Source organism: Pecten maximus, chromosome 12 (genome assembly GCF_902652985.1).
Source record: "Pecten maximus chromosome 12, xPecMax1.1, whole genome shotgun sequence".
In the NCBI taxonomy this organism is placed as follows: domain Eukaryota; kingdom Metazoa; phylum Mollusca; class Bivalvia; order Pectinida; family Pectinidae; genus Pecten; species Pecten maximus.
The window spans coordinates 39,249,663-39,269,415 of NC_047026.1; the positions used below are offsets into that span (position 1 = coordinate 39,249,663).

A 19,753-nucleotide genomic window follows, 5' to 3' on the forward strand; every position below is an offset into this window, starting at 1 on the left:
TATTGAAGGGATCTTTCTCAAATTTCATTTGTAGGTTCCCCTCGGTACCTAGTTATGCATATTGCATTTTGAGACCAATCGGAAAACAACATGGCCGACAGGCAGCCATCTTGGATTTTGACGATTGAAGTTTGTTATCGCTATTTTTCAGAAAGTACTGAAGGGATCTTTCTCAAACTTTTTTGTAAGTTCCCCTTGGTCTGTAGTTCTGCATATTGCATCTTGGGACCAATAGGAAAACAACATGGCCGACAGCCAGCCATCATGGATTTTGACAAGTGAATTTTGTTATCGCTATTTATCAGAAATAGCTGAAGGGATCTTTCTGAAATTTCATTTGTAGGTTGCCCTCTGTGCCTAGTTATGCATATTGGATTTTGAGACCAGTCAGAAAACAACCTGGCCGACAGGCAGCCATCTTGGATTTTGACAATTGAAGTTTGTTATCGCTATTTTACAGAAGGTACTGAAGGAATCTTTCTCAAATTTCATATGTAGGTTCCCCTTGGTCCCTGGTGTTGCATTTTGGGACCAATCTGAAAACAACATTGCCGACAGACAGCCATTATCGCTTAATCTTAAATTTTATATATAGGTTCCCCTTGTTTGAAAAGTACTAGAGGGCTGTTTCTGAATTTACACAGATTAGTAAGACTTAGAGGAAGGGAAAAGTAGAGAAAAGAACAATCTGACATGGAACCTATAAAGATCATTCAATGGTGGACGCCAAGATCCCTCTGGGATCTCTTGTTGTATATGTATTAACAAATTGAACATGAACATTATTTTGACATTTGGTCAAATCCAACCAGGTGAGCGATACAGGCCCCATGGGCCTCTTGTTAAGTATATGAAATGCAATAAAAAGAAAATTGAATGGTTTCCCATTAAATAGAACATATATTTCACTCGTATGACAGAATATTTCGATATTTTTCACTCGTGTTTCACACTCGTGAAAATATTGATATTCTAGCTGTCATACTGTTATATTTAACGGGAAACCATTCAATATCCTCTATATATTGTTTATATAATTATATACAATGTATATAGTTTGTATAATTATATACAATATATATATATATAGTTTATATAATTATATACAATTTATAGATATATTGTTTATATAATTATATACAATGTATATTGTTTGTATAATTATATACAATATATAGAGATATTGTTTGTATAATTATATACAATGTATATAGTTTGTATAATTATATACAATATATAGATATATAGTTTATATAATTATATACAATTTATAGATATATTGTTTATATAATTATATACAATGTATATTGTTTGTATAATTATATACAATATATAGAGATATTGTTTGTATAATTATATACAATGTATATAGTTTGTATAATTATATACAATATATAGATATATAGTTTATATAATTATATGCAATTTATAGATTTATTGATTATATAATTATATACAATGTATATTGTTTGTATAATTATATACCATATATAGAGATATTGTTTGTATAATTATATACAATGTATATAGTTTGTATAATTATATACAATAAATAGATATATAGTTTATATAATTATATACAATTTATAGATATATTGTTTATATAATTATATACAATGTATATTGTTTGTATAATTATATACAATATATAGAGATATTGTTTGTATAATTATATACAATGTATATAGTTTGTATAATTATATACAATATATAGATATATTGTTTATATAATTATGTACAATGTATAGATATATTATTTATATAATTATATACAATTTATAGATATATTGTTTATGTAATTATATACAATGTATATTTTTTTTATAATTATATACAATATATAGAGATATTGTTTGTATAATTATATACAATGTATATAGTTTGTATAATTATATACAATATATAGATATATTGTTTATATAATTATGTACAATGTATAGATATATTATTTATATAATTATATATAATGTATAGATACATAGTTTACATAATTATATACAATATATAGATATATTGTTTGTATAATTATATACAATGTATATTGTTTGTATAATTATATACAATGTATATAGATATTGTTTGTATAATTATATACAATATATGGAGATATTGTTTGTATAAATATTTACAATGTATTGATGATATTCTGTTTCTCGTTACAGCTGGTAGTTTTACCACTTCAAGCTCCAACTTAAAGATTTTAGATCTCAGTTTCTACAGGGAAGCATTGACAGAGAGGTAATTAATCATAAAACTAAAAAGAATTGTCCTTTATTCCAAGCATCTGTTCATTTCTGTGATAGTAAATCAGCTGGGATGAAATATGGTTGTTTAATTGATGTGTATATCTTCACCCTACATACTGGTGACTTAAATGACTTTTATTTGTCTTCCATGTGCATGCATGGTCCGTCCAAAACAATCACATTTTCGTCTTCTCAGAGGTTCTCTCCAATTCAATTTTAGTTTGGTGAAAATTATAAGAGAATAATTTTGTATCTGCTACATGCAAAACACAGTTTTAGGTCACCTGAGATGAAGCTTTCATGGCCAAATGTTGACCCAAATTGTGAGTTATATGATCCCCACCCCCAGGGGCCTGAGGGGCGAGGCCAAAAAAGGTCAAATTGATTAAAATTTCAAAAATCTTCTTCTCAACTTTCAGATATGGTAGAATCAAATACTCTTCACAGATAGAAATGTCATAAGGTGCTTTACCAAAATTGTGAATTTAATGGCCTTAGAGTATCATGTTTGCCCCTGGGGAGGGGTTAAACTTTTCTATAGTTTATATAGGAAAATCATATTTTAGACTGTCATTTCTTTCAGTTCTATTGGAATTCATTCTAACTTAGTTAACAACTTAACATTATCACTATGGGATGACAGTTTGATGGTATGCACATGTTGGACCTGACTGACCCCCAGCAGCTGATGGGCGGGGCCAAAAAGGGTCAAATTAGCTGAAATCTTCTTCTCAAGACCCAAATACCGTAGAATCAAATACTTTTCATAGATCGTAAGGGTCGTAAGGTGCTTTACCAAAATTATGAATTTCATGGCCCTAGGGTCTCATGTTTGCCCCTGGGGAGGGGATAAACTCTACTATAGTTTATATAGAGATGTCACATTTATCGTTTTTATTTTTCCTTTCTATTGGAATTCATTCTAACTTAGTTAACATTATCAGCATGGGATGACAGTTTGATAGTATGCACATGTTGGCCCTACCTGACCCTGGGGGCTAATGGGTGGGGCCAAAAAGGGTCAAATTTACAGATATATTTCCAAACTTTGGTGACCGTTAAGGCCTATGGCCTCTTGTCTACTACTCCTCAGAAACCAATGATCAGATTAAGATCAAACTTATTGGTATATAGTGCATATTTTCTACTTTTCCTCAGAAACAAATTGTCAGATTAATATTTTTACAAAACTTGAGATTGACAATGAGCCTGTTGAGAAGATCATAAATGTTTTTCCAAAAGGGACATTCCGCTCTAAGGATGTCAACACCTGAGGTTGTAAAGTATTGCTGAACCACATTTTTAGCTCACCTGATTTAGTATAATATAAATCTTAGCTAAAGTCTCAGGATTGTTTTTGCCACCGAAAATATGTAAATGAAACAAAGAAGTTATCTTTTACTGTATTAAATGCACCATTTTGTGTTGTTGTAATCACACAGTGCACTTTTTAGTTCATGACTATGATTTAACAATATTTACAGGGAAATTGAAAATCTGTTCAACTCATCTTCCTTTCCTGACCTGAGTACACCTCCCTGGGATTGTCGCTGCCCCTTAACACACCCTAGAATATCTACTGATCTACTGATTTGTACAACCACAGACGTTTCCTCTAGAGACCCTGTACCACGACTCCTGGCAGAGGCACACCTGCCCATATTTGCCATTGACAATAATCAAGCCAGTAGCTGGGTCACAGAGAAGACAGAGAAAGCATGGATATTTCTTACGATGGATAGAATATACCAGGTAATTATCATACAAAAAAATGTTTGAATTAATGTCTCTGACCAAATTGCTCCATTTAAAGTCTAATATTAAATATTAGGCAGGTTTACACAGCAGATATGGGGCCTGCCTGTCATCCAAACACAGTCAATTTAACATACTGCATGGCTTCACTTGAAGCTTTTGGAGATTTATGCTCCTCCTTGCTGACCAGTACAGGTCATGCCAAGGCTAAATAAACTGTATCAAAGGACATCTCATGTCCGCTTGTCAACTGCACACATGTGCAAATATATACTCAAAGCACCTGCTAGTCTTTATGTTCTCTGTCTCTCAGATAAACAAACCTTATCAAAGCAACTTCCCAGTCTGAATGTAATGGGCACAGATAAGACTTGCATGCAGATATCATCTTGGGGGAATCTAATTACCCTTATCACCCAGTCTTGACCAGTCTGGCTCTATCTATGACCTCCCTGACCCTACGGTTATCTATGAAGGGAGGTTTCACTCCTGCACCTAATTTACATATTCTAATTAAACAGCCCCTTACTAACAAGGTAAGGATGTCAAGAGATCCAATCAGAAGACCACGCTCGGTCACATGGCTAATGTCAATTTCTCCTCAGAAATTCTATCCAAATTGCCATTGTTGTTCTAACTGCTCGAACAAACAGTCATATTCCAAAACTCTCTGTGTTTTGTTGGCCTCTCATCAGAGACTGCTACAACTTCATCCATTCACCGAAATTGTCACAACTTAACAGTTACATCCTCAGCAAGACATTCTTCTAAAACACTCATCAGTTAAAGATATGTCAGGACGTGGAAAAGGTCAACCTCGTGGGCGCAAACGAAGGGCACCTGAAGACAGTAATGACACTCTTAATTCTGCTGTCAGTACGACAGGCGGTAATGACAGCAACTGGGACCCTAATAAGCCAGAAAACTGGACTATAGGTGAACTAAGGACACGACTGCTGGAGCAGAACATCAGACCACCATGTGGTTTTACAAAAACAATGCTGGTCAAACTGTACAAAGAAAATAACACCAGTGTTAGTGATGGTAACAGTGATGTTACGCCACCTACTGAGAATGACCTTACACAGCCTGGCTACCACAGCAGGAATCTCCCATCAAATGAGGCAATGAAGGCTCTACAAGCACATGTTACCAGGCTGGAGCAATTAATACTGTGCCAAAATACAGTAGCAGTCGGACAGGCCCCAGCTGTACCAGGTCATGTCCTGACTGCGACCTCAACAACCTCACCAACCTCACCGACCTTAGAGCCCCCAGCCGTAGCAGGAGGCATACCAAACAATTATGTGCCTCAGCCTGATGTCCTTCTACAACAGACAGGAATTTCATCAGAATCTCTGCCATCAATAGAAGTCGTACCTCAAGCCATACGCCAGCAGATAATAGAAGGTAAGGACGTCAACTTAGCTCTACTATTACTGCCATCTTATGACTATGATTGCACTCGCTACAATCGATTCACTGAAGTTGGGGGGCGTACTGTCCCGCTCCAAACAGACCCACGTCTATGTAAATCTCTCACCCTCGGAGAGTTTGTCAAGGCCTTCTCGATATACAGGAGCATCATGTGCGAATATTACCCTAATCGCAGACAGGAGCTAGACATCTACGAGCGAGACATAGTAGAACTAGCCACAACATACCCTGGTTCTGTATTCTATGAATACCATAAAGCTTTCGCCACTAGGGCCGCAGCACTATTACACCAGCGTGGCATTAAGGTCAACTGGGCGATTCGGGACAATCAACTTTACACCACGATATGTTCCGGATTTCGGAGTAACAGCTGCAAACTGTGCAACAACATGAATCATACCGAAGACTTCTGTCCTCTCATTTTGAATGGACTAGGATCATCAGCAAAAAACCATAAAGGAAACAATAGGAATGGGGACAGCAACACGGACAGTAAAGGAAGGACCAGGGTCATTCACCATGGTAAAGAGGTCTGCAACAATTACAACGACCAAGATGGCTGTAACCGTGACAATTGCCCCTACCTTCACATTAAGAAATCTTCAATTAAATCTGCTAAAACACATAAAACCAACGAATCAGCTAAACAATGACAAAAGGCTAACCTCCAGGATTTCAAGGCGTCAACTCCTATCAATATAGCAGCACTGGAGAGAGAACTAGAAAACCACCCTGATAAGAACTTTGTGCAGTCTTTGATTTCTGGATTATCAGACGGCTTTGACACTGGAATGTCTGCATTACCAGAGACATCTCTAATCTGCAAGAACTTAAAAAGTGCCACTTCTGAACCAGACATCGTCGATGAACTTATAACTAGCGAAGTTAACAAGAAATTCTTACTTGGCCCTTATACAGAACCCCCTTTTGATATATACAGGATTAACCCAATTGGAATAGCGACAGGGAAGTATTCTGACAAGAAACGTCTAATCGTGGACCTTTCTGCCCCCCATGACTCCGAAGGTAACAGCATCAACGAATTAATTGCTAAAGAGGAATACTCATTGTCGTACATTAGTGTTGATGACGCCATAAATCAAATCCAGCATACAGGAAGACACTCCAAGCTGTGTAAACTTGACATAACAGATGCCTTTAAACTTATACCTGTTTCTCCAAAACTCTGGCCTTTCTACGGTATATGCTGGAAACAACAGTACTATTTTTATACCAAACTCACTTTTGGGTGTCGTTCCAGTCCTAAGATCTTTGACCTTTTATCAACCGCTCTCTGTTGGATTTTATCAACTAACTATCAGATAGAATACATAATTCACTACCTGGATGACTTTCTTACAATCGACAGACCAAATGTGGTAGCTGAACGAACAATGGCAATTTTGTCCAAGGTTTTTACAGCACTCAATATTCCAGTGTCTCCTCACAAAACATTGGGTCCATCTGAGAGTTTAGAGTTTCTAGGAATCACTCTGGACACTAGTAACATGGAAGCACGCCTGCCGGCAAATAAAGTGCAGAGAATAACTCAAACAATCAAATCTTTCTGTAAACGCAAAAAGGTCACAAAGCGCGAACTATTAAGCCTTTTGGGACATATGAACTTTGCTAGTCGGGTGATCATTCAAGGACGTTCGTTTATATCTTATCTGTTAAATCTTGCCGCCTCAGTCAAACAGATGCATCATCATGTACAACTTACTGGGGCCTGTCAGCAGGACTTATTTATGTGGTATACTTTCACAGATCAATGGAACGGAAATTCAGTCTTCCTCCAGGAGACGACAACATTAGCTCACGATATAAATCTCTACACAGATGCAGCCGGAGGAATTGGATTTGGTGCTTTTTATGACGGTCAGTGGTTCCACGGCCACTGGCCACATCAAATATCCTTGAACAGTTCTGAAATGTCAATTGCTTTCATGGAATTATATCCTATCGTACTGGCCTGTATGATATGGGGACACAAGTGGTCAGGTCTCAGAATTAGACTACACGGTGACAATCAAGCAACTGTTGATATCATCAGGAAAGGACGTTCTAAATGCGCTTATATCATGCCATTTATGCGACGTTTAACTTGGTGTACCTTTATCCACAACTTCGTTCTCACAGCCATGCATATTCCTGGAAAACAGAATAATATTGCTGATGCCTTATCTCGTTTCCAGATGGACCGGTTCCACGACTTGGCACCAGCAGCAAAGAAGAGCCAAAATCCCATTCCGGATTACGACAATGTGCCTCTATACTAGAACCAGCAGTGCGTGACCTATGGAATGCTGCAGTGGCTCATTCGACTAGAACTACCTACACATCAGGTGTTTCCTGTTTCAAGAACTTCATCCTCATGAATGGTATAAACGACCAAGCAAGTGTGTTTACCAACGTTACAGAAGAATTATTAATACTCTTCGTGACTCATTGTTATCATAACCTCAGATTGAAATATTCTACAATTAAGCTGTATTTATACGGAATTAAGTTCCATTGTACTATGCAGGGGCTCAGCAACCCGCTTGTGAATACTCATGGGTTACCACTTTACCGACTCCAGACCATATTACGGGGATTAAAGAAACTACAGGGAACTCCGGTAAAACCTAGACTCCCCATAACTTTCAACATATTGTCTAAGTTATGCTCAGCATTTCGACAGGGTGTTTTCGATCCTGCCACAGACACTACTATGGAGGCTGCCTGCTGTGTGGCCTTCTTCGCATTCTTACGGTGCGGAGAATTCACATGCACCACTAACACATTTGATTCTTCAATTCACTTGTGTATCAGCGACATTCAAGTAGCACCGGACAGTAACAGCATGACATTGCGCCTCAAGGCGTCCAAAACCGACCCCTTTCGTCAAGGAGTCACCATTCACCTGTTCCGCACCCATCACCATGTATGTGCTGTAGCCGCTGTCATCAGAATGCTAACAGAAAGATTCATGAATGGTTGTCGTCCTTCGGACCCCCTATTTTCCATTCATTCTGCTGCCTTGACTCGACATGTTTTCATTGACAAACTAAGACAGACCTTGATCCGACTAGGTCTAAATCATTCACTATACACAGGACATTCCTTCAGAATAGGAGCCGCAACTACTGCCGCCCAGTCAGATGTCCCCGATCACCTCATCAAAGTGCTTGGACGCTGGCAATCGGATAGCTACTGTCGATACATCCGTACCCCTCATCATATTCTCCGGAAAGCTCAAGCAGAAATGTGCAAGATTTCACCTGATACTTAGTAGCCTAGTGGCTGCCTTCTGTGTTCATAGGAGTCTAAGTGTGTACTCTTTATAGGGCGAGTATATCTATAATGAGTACTAATTATTCCACTGGATTAACATGTATATTGATGTGCTAATCTGTCATCATTCACACAGGATTTATGTGCATATTCCATTGGATTTATATGTGTGTAAATGTGCTTATCTGTCACCATTCAGATGGGATATATGTGTGTATTCGTTTAGGGCGAGTATATCTAAACGGTACTATTACGGCCCTCATACTCAACAACTAACAGAAACGAAGGTAACAGAACACATTCTGTAGCCATGCAGGCCAGCATTCTTGTAAGGATTACATCTGGACATTCCGAATTGGGATACAGAACCGAACTAAATGTTTACTAGTCATTGACATTAGTACCCTGTTTTCTTTTACACCTAAGTATCTCTGAGGACAATAACTGTATTCGATACTGAGGCATTCTGCCAGAATTTGTCTATGACTTGCTGTATATCTTCTCAATTATGTCATATTCTCTCGGTGGCGCTGGGGATAAAGGTGTCTCATACCCTACATTCCCTCTTTGGGGTCCTCGTATCATCACATGCTTATAAACCATGTCTCTCATACTCCTTTGGGCCTATGGCAGTAAACTGACACCATGTAATAACATAATAACATGGACTATTAATGATGCCAGACTACTGCTATACACCACAAATCGGTCAATCCAACCCCAGAACCAAGGGTTAGCTGGACTGCATACATCAACTCTATCTGGCCCAGGGTAAGACAGCAAGTCGAACCCTAAGCCTAAGTGATGTAACTCCCAACTCTTGCCGACTCCTGGACATTTGAGCGACCAGGCTATGGTACCCATGAGCTTCAGGTCAGCCATACCTCCAAGTCATGTTCTCAACGGGTTGTTGGCCATAGCTTTTCAGCACCATGCTCTTCAGCATTACGGGGTTCAAATAGCCCACGGCTATACCCCACCCGGTCCAAGGGAGGTAACTGCTAAGGTGATATGCACCCCTTATCTGCAAACTTTTTAATAAATACTGTAAATTTATCTTACATCGTTTGTTATTTTGTTGTGTAAATTAAAGTCTAATATTAAATATTAGGCAGGTTTACACAGCAGATATGGGGCCTGCCTGTCATCCAAACACAGTCAATTTAACATACTGCATGGCTTCACTTGAAGCTTTTGGAGATTTATGCTCCTCCTTGCTGACCAGTACAGGTCATGCCAAGGCTAAATAAACTGTATCAAAGGACATCTCATGTCCGCTTGTCAACTGCACACATGTGCAAATATATACTCAAAGCACCTGCTAGTCTTTATGTTCTCTGTCTCTCAGATAAACAAACCTTATCAAAGCAACTTCCCAGTCTGAATGTAATGGGCACAGATAAGACTTGCATGCAGATATCATCTTGGGGGAATCTAATTACCCTTATCACCCAGTCTTGACCAGTCTGGCTCTATCTATGACCTCCCTGACCCTACGGTTATCTATGAAGGGAGGTTTCACTCCTGCACCTAATTTACATATTCTAATTAAACAGCCCCTTACTAACAAGGTAAGGATGTCAAGAGATCCAATCAGAAGACCACGCTCGGTCACATGGCTAATGTCAATTTCTCCTCAGAAATTCTATCCAAATTGCCATTGTTGTTCTAACTGCTCGAACAAACAGTCATACCATCCACCTCCCCACCGCCACCTTTATCTAATTGGTTGCTTGTGACTTTATCGGTTTCAACCTTTGGGCCTATGGCAGTAAACTGACACCATGTAATAACATAATAACATGGACTATTAATGATGCCAGACTACTGCTATACACCACAAATCGGTCAATCCAACCCCAGAACCAAGGGTTAGCTGGACTGCATACATCAACTCTATCTGGCCCAGGGTAAGACAGCAAGTCGAACCCTAAGCCTAAGTGATGTAACTCCCAACTCTTGCCGACTCCTGGACATTTGAGCGACCAGGCTATGGTACCCATGAGCTTCAGGTCAGCCATACCTCCAAGTCATGTTCTCAACGGGTTGTTGGCCATAGCTTTTCAGCACCATGCTCTTCAGCATTACGGGGTTCAAATAGCCCACGGCTATACCCCACCCGGTCCAAGGGAGGTAACTGCTAAGGTGATATGCACCCCTTATCTGCAAACTTTTTAATAAATACTGTAAATTTATCTTACATCGTTTGTTATTTTGTTGTGTAAATGTAGGTTTAGAGGAGGTGTGGATGGTGGGTTTGAGGTGGAGAGTCATGGAGTGGTGGGTGGGGTAGCAGGAATGGGGGAGGGTGGGATGGAGGTTGGGGCGGAGGTTGGGGCGGAGGGTGGGATGGAGGTTGGGGCGGAGATTGGGATGGAGGGTGGGGCGGAGGTTGGGGCGGAGGGTGGGATGGAGGGATGGAGGGTGGGGTAGAGGTTGGGGCTGTGAAGGATGGTACATGATTACACACATTGTACAATATTGTTCATTCAAGATTTACGTTTTTTATAATATTTTAATCAGGTTGATGGAATTAGGATAGAAGTCAACAACACTCTCCCTTTGTATGTCACCATCCAGTTAGACTCATCACTTGGTTCTGAAGATCCTTCCAGGTAAACATCCATTTGTGACCATCAGGTAAACATCCACAGGTGACCATCAGGTAAACATTTTCATGTAAACGTCAGGTAAGCCATCTTCGGTTGATCATCAGGTAAGCCATCCTCGGTTGATCATCAGGTAAACATCCTCAGGTGACGATTAGATAAACATCCTCAGGTGACCATCAGGTAAACTTCCTCAGGTGACCATCAGATAAATATCCTTAGATGACCATCAGGTAAACATCCTCAGATGACCATCAGGTAAACATCCTCAGGTGACCATCAGGTAAACTTCCTCAGGTGACCATCAGATAAATATTCTCAGATGACCATCAGATAAACATCCTCAGATGACCATCAGATAAACATCCTTAGGTGACCAGCAGGTAAACATCCTCAGATGACCATCAGATAAACATCCTCAGATGACCATCAGAGAAACATCCTCAGGTGACCATAAGGTTAACATCCTTAGGTGACCATCAGATAAACATCCTCAGATGACCATCAGGTAAACATCCTCAGATGACCATCAGATAAACATCCTCAGATGACCATCAGATAAACATCCTTAGGTGATCATCAGGTAAACATCCTCAGATGACCATCAGATAAACATCCTCAGATGACCATCAGATAAACATCCTCAGGTGACCATCAGATAAACATCCTCAGATGACCGTCAGGTAAACATCCTCAGATGACCATCAGATAAACATCCTCAGATGACCATCAGATAAACATCCTCAGGTGACAATCAGGTAAACATCCTCAGATGACCATCAGATAAACATCCTCAGATGACCATCAGATAAACATCCTCAGGTGACCATCAGATAAACATCCTCAGGTGACAATCAGATAAACATCCTCAGATGACCATCAGGTAAACATCCTCAGGTGACCATCAGATAAACATCCTTAGGTGACCTTCAGATAAACATCCTCAGATGACCATCAGGTAAACATCCTCAGGTGACCATCAGGTAAAGATCTTCAGTTGACCATTACAGTAGGTAAACATCCTCAGGTGACCATCAGGTAAAGATCTTCAGTTGACCATTACAGTAGGTAAACATCCTCAGGTGACCATCAGATAAACATCCTTAGGTGACCTTCAGATAAACATCCTCAGATGACCATCAGGTAAACATCCTCAGGTGACCATTACAGTAGGTAAACATCCTCAGGTGACCATCAGGTAAAGATCTTCAGTTGACCATTACAGTAGGTAAACATCCTCAGATGACCATCAGATAAACATCCTTAGGTGACAATCAGGTAAACATCCTCAGATGACCATCAGATAAACATCCTCAGATGACCATCAGATAAACATCCTCAGGTGACCATCAGATAAACATCCTCAGGTGACCATCGGGTAAACATCCTCAGGTGACCATCAGATAAACATCCTCAGATGACGGTCAGGTAAACATCCTCAGGTGACCATCAGATAAACATCCTTAGGTGACCATCAGATAAACATCCTCAGATGACCATCAGGTAAACATCCTCATGTGACAATCAGGTAAACATCCTCAGTTGACAATCAGGTAAACATCCTCAGGTGACCATCAGATAAACATCCTCAGATGACGGTCAGGTAAACATCCTCAGGTGACGATTAGATAAACATCCTCAGGTGACCATCAGGTAAACTTCCTCAGGTGACCATCAGATAAATATCCTTAGATGACCATCAGGTAAACATCCTCAGATGACCATCAGGTAAACATCCTCAGGTGACCATCAGGTAAACTTCCTCAGGTGACCATCAGATAAATATCCTCAGATGACCATCAGATAAACATCCTCAGATGACCATCAGATAAACATCCTTAGGTGACCAGCAGGTAAACATCCTCAGATGACCATCAGATAAACATCCTCAGATGACCATCAGAGTAAACATCCTCAGGTGACCATAAGGTTAACATCCTTAGGTGACCATCAGATAAACATCCTCAGATGACCATCAGATAAACATCCTCAGGTGACAATCAGGTAAACATCCTCAGATGACCATCAGATAAACATCCTCAGATGACCATCAGATAAACATCCTCAGGTGACCATCAGATAAACATCCTCAGGTGACAATCAGTAAACATCCTCAGATGACCATCAGGTAAACATCCTCAGGTGACCATCAGATAACATCCTTAGGTGACCTTCAGATAAACATCCTCAGTGACCATCAGGTAAACATCCTCAGGTGACCAATCAGGTAAAGATCTTCAGATTGACCATTACAGTAGGTAAACATCCTCAGTGACCATCAGGTAAAGATCTTCAGTTGACCATACAGTAGGTAAACATCCCTCAGGTGACCATCAGATAAACTACTAGAGTGACCTTCAGATAAACATCCTCAGATGACCATCAGGTAAACATCCTCAGGTGACCATTACAGTAGGTAAACATCCTCAGGTGACCATCAGGTAAAGATCTTCAGTTGACCATTACAGTAGGTAAACATCCTCAGGTGACCATCAGATAAACATCCTTAGGTGACCTTCAGATAAACATCCTCAGATGACCATCAGATAAACATCCTTAGGTGACAATCAGGTAAACATCCTCAGATGACCATCAGATAAACATCCTCAGATGACCATCAGATAAACATCCTCAGGTGACCATCAGATAAACATCCTCAGGTGACCATCGGGTAAACATCCTCAGGTGACCATCAGATAAACATCCTCAGATGACGGTCAGGTAAACATCCTCAGGTGACCATCAGATAAACATCCTTAGGTGACCATCAGATAAACATCCTCAGATGACCATCAGGTAAACATCCTCATGTGACAATCAGGTAAACATCCTCAGTTGACAATCAGGTAAACATCCTCAGGTGACCATCAGATAAACATCCTCAGATGACGGTCAGGTAAACATCCTCAGGTGACGATTAGATAAACATCCTCAGGTGACCATCAGGTAAACTTCCTCAGGTGACCATCAGATAAATATCCTTAGATGACCATCAGGTAAACATCCTCAGATGACCATCAGGTAAACATCCTCAGGTGACCATCAGGTAAACTTCCTCAGGTGACCATCAGATAAATATCCTCAGATGACCATCAGATAAACATCCTCAGATGACCATCAGATAAACATCCTTAGGTGACCAGCAGGTAAACATCCTCAGATGACCATCAGATAAACATCCTCAGATGACCATCAGAGAAACATCCTCAGGTGACCATAAGGTTAACATCCTTAGGTGACCATCAGATAAAACATCCTCAGATGACCATCAGGTAAACATCCTCAGATGACCATCAGATAAACATCCTCAGATGACCATCAGATAAACATCCTTAGGTGATCATCAGGTAAACATCCTCAGATGACCATCAGATAAACATCCTCAGATGACCATCAGATAAACATCCTCAGGTGACCATCAGATAAACATCCTCAGATGACCGTCAGGTAAACATCCTCAGATGACCATCAGATAAACATCCTCAGATGACCATCAGATAAACATCCTCAGGTGACAATCAGGTAAACATCCTCAGATGACCATCAGATAAACATCCTCAGATGACCATCAGATAAACATCCTCAGGTGACCATCAGATAAACATCCTCAGATGACCATCAGATAAACATCCTCAGATGACCATCAGATAAACATCCTCAGGTGACAATCAGGTAAACATCCTCAGATGACCATCAGATAAACATCCTCAGATGACCATCAGATAAACATCCTCAGGTGACCATCAGATAAACATCCTCAGGTGACAATCAGATAAACATCCTCAGATGACCATCAGGTAAACATCCTCAGGTGACCATCAGATAAACATCCTTAGGTGACCTTCAGATAAACATCCTCAGATGACCATCAGGTAAACATCCTCAGGTGACCATCAGGTAAAGATCTTCAGTTGACCATTACAGTAGGTAAACATCCTCAGGTGACCATCAGGTAAAGATCTTCAGTTGACCATTACAGTAGGTAAACATCCTCAGGTGACCATCAGATAAACATCCTTAGGTGACCTTCAGAAAACATCCTCAGATGACCATCAGGTAAACATCCTCAGGTGACCATTACAGTAGGTAAACATCCTCAGGTGACCATCAGGTAAAGATCTTCAGTTGACCATTACAGTAGGTAAACATCCTCAGATGACCATCAGATAAACATCCTTAGGTGACAATCAGGTAAACATCCTCAGATGACCATCAGATAAACATCCTCAGATGACCATCAGATAAACATCCTCAGGTGACCATCAGATAAACATCCTCAGGTGACCATCGGGTAAACATCCTCAGGTGACCATCAGATAAACATCCTCAGATGACGGTCAGGTAAACATCCTCAGGTGACCATCAGATAAACATCCTTAGGTGACCATCAGATAAACATCCTCAGATGACCATCAGGTAAACATCCTCATGTGACAATCAGGTAAACATCCTCAGTTGACAATCAGGTAAACATCCTCAGATGACCATCAGATAAACATCCTCAGATGACCATCAGATAAACATCCTCAGATGACCATCAGGTAAACATCCTCATGTGACAATCAGGTAAACATCCTCAGATGACCATCAGGTAAACATCCTCAAATGACCATCAGGTAAACATCCTCAAATGACCATCAGATAAACATCCTTAGGTGAACGTCAGATAAACATCCTCAGGTGACAATCAGATAAACATCCTCAGATGACCATCAGGTAAACATCCTCAGGTGACCATCAGATAAACATCCTCAGGTGACCATCAGGTAAACATCCTCAGATGACCATCAGGTAAACATCCTCAGGTGACCATCAGATAAACATCCTCAGATGACCATCAGATAAACATCCTCAGATGACCATCAGGTAAACATCCTCAGATGACCATCAGATAAACATCCTCAGATGACCATCAGATAAACATCCTTAGGTGACCATCAGGTAAACATCCTCAGGTGACCATCAGGTAAACATCCTCAGGTGACAATCAGGTAAACATCCTCAGGTGACCATCAGGTAAACATCCTCAGGTGACCATCAGGTAAACATCCTCAGATGACCATCAGGTAAACATCCTCATGTGACCATCAGGTAAACATCCTCATGTGACCATCAGGTAAACATCCTCATGTGACCATCAGGTAAACATCCTCATGTGACCATCAGGTAAACATCCTCAGTTGACCATCAGGTAAACATCCTCAGATGACCATCTATCTACAACATCGATAAAAAAATCTCTTTACAAATTGTTCTGACCCACCAAGATCTCTTTACAAATTGTTTTAGGAATTTTTAATTCTAAATATTCTAAAATCAAGGTCATATTGTTCTTCAGCTCTTCACCAAGTGGGAATATCTTTGAGTTGTCAGCAGGGTCGGTAGATGAGATCCTAATCCGTCCTGACTTGATGGGGCGATTAGGCAGTTCTATCAATATCACCCTTTCTGGTCACGCTGATTCATCAGATGTTTTCCATGTTGTGGAGATTCAAGTCAATAGAAGGTTTGTTTTGTTATATATTGCATACAGATATTGATATTGTCAGCAGGACAGACATCTACACCTTTATATGTTTACTGACTTTCTCTCACTCTTGGTTAACTCCTAACAAAGTTATACATAACAAGTAAACAACATTAAATTTTTGAGCACCATACATTTATTTGACGTGCATTGGTGTAAATTATGATATTCAAATTAAAACTGCGACTTAAACAAGAGACATGAGTATTTATTTTAACATTAAACTTAAAAACAAAAAGGACATCTCTATTTAGAGATTCGGACTAAATAAAAAAAAAAAAAAAAAAACCCAAAAAAATAGACATCTCTATTCAGAGAATTGGACAAAAACAAAATTGAAATGAAATACAAGCATATAAAACGGATACAGGTATCAACCTTTGATTGGTGACTTTGACTTATAACTAGAAATGTAATTCTAATTCAGTTCTAACATAAAAGAAAAATTAAATTTATTATTCAGCTATAGCCAAACACATTCCTGCTGGAAGCACTTTCTGTTGTATCCATACATATTGACATTACCGGCACATCCGAGACGTGTACATGTACCTATGTAGCATGGCATTTTGAATCATGGTGAAATGACCCTGAGGTCAAAATACCATTATGGTAAAATTACCCTCCACACGGTAAAGTGACACCCCCTCCCCATCAAGACACTAAGCATTGATTTTTTTTACCTAATCTTCTATTAGTAAAGTTTACTTTAATTATTTTATACATCAAAACTTGAAAAAATAAGTTTGGGATAGGCAAGTGATAGAAACAGAGAAAGTGATTAATAAATTGAGGTTTATTGAAAAATATTTTGTGAAAAAAATTCAATTGGCAAAAAACTGTGGTCATGATAGTGTATCGACAGGCGTGTAGACAGGTGTGTAGACAGGAGTGTAGACAGGAGTGTAGACAGGTGTGTAGACAGGTGTGTAGACAGGAGTGTAGACAGGCGTGTAGACAGGTGTGTAGACAGGCGTGTAGACAGGAGTGTAGACAGGTGTGTAGACAGGTGTGTAGACAGGAGTGTAGACAGGTGTTTAGACAGTTGTGAAAACAGGTGTTTAGACAGGCGTATAGACAGGTGTGTAGACAGGCATATAGACAGGAGTGTAGACAGGTGTGTAGACAGGTGTGTAGACAGGCGTGTAGACAGGTGTGTAGACAGGTGTGTAGACGACGGGCGTGTAGACAGGCGAGTAGACAGGCGTGTAGACAGGTGTGTAGACAGGCATGTAGACAGGTGTGTAGACAGGTGAGTAGACAGGCGTGTAGACAGGCGTGTAGACAGGCGTGTAGACAGACGTGTAGAAAGGCGTGTAGACAGGCGTGTAGATAGGCGTGTAGAAAGGCGTGTAGACAGGCGTGTAGACAGGAGTGTAGACAGGCGTGTAGACAGGCGTGTAGACAGGCGTGTAGAAAGGCGTGTAGACAGGCGTGTAGACAGGCGTGTAGACAGGAGGTGTGTAGACAGGCGTGTAGACAGGCGTGTAGACAGGAGGTGTGTAGACAGGTGTGTAGACAGATGTGTAGACAGGCGTGTAGACAGGCGTGTAGAAAGGCGTGTAGACAGGCGTGTAGACAGGCGTGTAGACAGACGTGTAGACAGGAGTGTAGACAGGCATGTAGACAGGTGTGTAGACAGGCGTGTAGACAGGCGTGTAGACAGGTGTGTAGACAGGTGTGTAGACAGGTGTGTAGACAGGTGTGTAGACAGGCGTAGACAGACGTGTAGACAGGCGTGTAGACAGGCGTGTAGACAGGAGTGTAGACAGGCGTGTAGACAGGCGTGTAGACAGGCGTGTAGACAGACGTGTAGACAGGCGTGTAAACAGGCGTGTAGACAGGAGTGTAGACAGGCGTGTAGACAGGCGTGTAGACAGGCGTGTAGACAGGCGAGTAGACAGGCGTGTAGACAGGCGTGTAGACACAGGTGTGTAGACAGGTGTGTAGATAGACGAGTAGACAGGCGTGTAGACAGGCGTGTAGACAGGCGTGTAGACAGGAGTGTAGACAGGTGTGTAGACAGGAGTGTAGACAGGCGTGTAGACAGGAGTGTAGACAGGCGTGTAGACAGGAGTGTAGACAGGCGTGTAGACAGGCGTGTAGACAGGCGTGTAGACAGGTGAGTAGACAGGCGTGTAGACAGGCGTGTAGACACAGGTGTGTAGACAGGTGTGTAGACAGACGAGTAGACAGGCGTGTAGACAGATGAGTAGACAGGCGTGTAGACAGGCGTGTAGATAGGTGAGTAGACAGGCGTGTAGACAGGAGTGTAGACAGGCGTGTAGACAGACGTGTAGAAAGGCGTGTAGACAGGCGTGTAGACAGGTGTGTAGACAGACGTGTAGACAGGTGTGTAGACAGGTGTGTAGACAGGCATGTAGACAGGCGTGTAGACAGGCGTGTAGACAGGTTTGTAGACAGGCGTTTAGACAGGCGTGTAGACAGGCGTGTAGACAGGCGTATAGACAGGCGTGTAGACAGGCGTGTAGACAGGCATGTAGACAGGTGTGTAGACAGGTGTGTAGACAGATGTGTAGACAGGAGTGTAGACAGGCGTGTAGACAGGAGTGTAGACAGGCGTGTAGACAGACGTGTAGAAAGGCGTGTAGACAGGCGTGTAGACAGACGTGTAGACAGGAGTGTAGACAGGTGTGTAGACGACGGGCGTGTAGACAGGCGTGTAGACAGGCGTGTAGACAGACGTGTAGACAGGTGTGTAGACAGGTGTGTAGACAGATGTGTAGACAGGAGTGTAGACAGGTGTGTAGACAGGTGTGTAGACAGGTGTCTGTATTAATTGGCTATTGTTTGCTGCCTCTGTGTCCTATTATTATTTTAATATACCAAATTATCAGAACTTTTACAACAATCTGATACAATCAATAAACGATAACCCTATT

At 40.7% G+C, this 19,753-nt stretch overlaps 1 protein-coding gene across 1 annotated transcript in view; it reads left to right on the forward strand.

Annotated features, from left to right (window-relative positions):
- The window catches only part of LOC117338780, an 87,982-nt gene that overhangs the window by 31,364 nt on the left and 36,865 nt on the right, over positions 1-19,753 (forward strand). The window contains exons 5-8 of the mRNA XM_033900108.1: positions 2,163-2,238; positions 3,731-3,998; positions 11,238-11,329; positions 16,662-16,829. Coding sequence (XP_033755999.1) covers positions 2,163-2,238; positions 3,731-3,998; positions 11,238-11,329; positions 16,662-16,829 — 604 coding nt within the window. The remainder of the gene's footprint in view (positions 1-2,162; positions 2,239-3,730; positions 3,999-11,237; positions 11,330-16,661; positions 16,830-19,753) is intronic.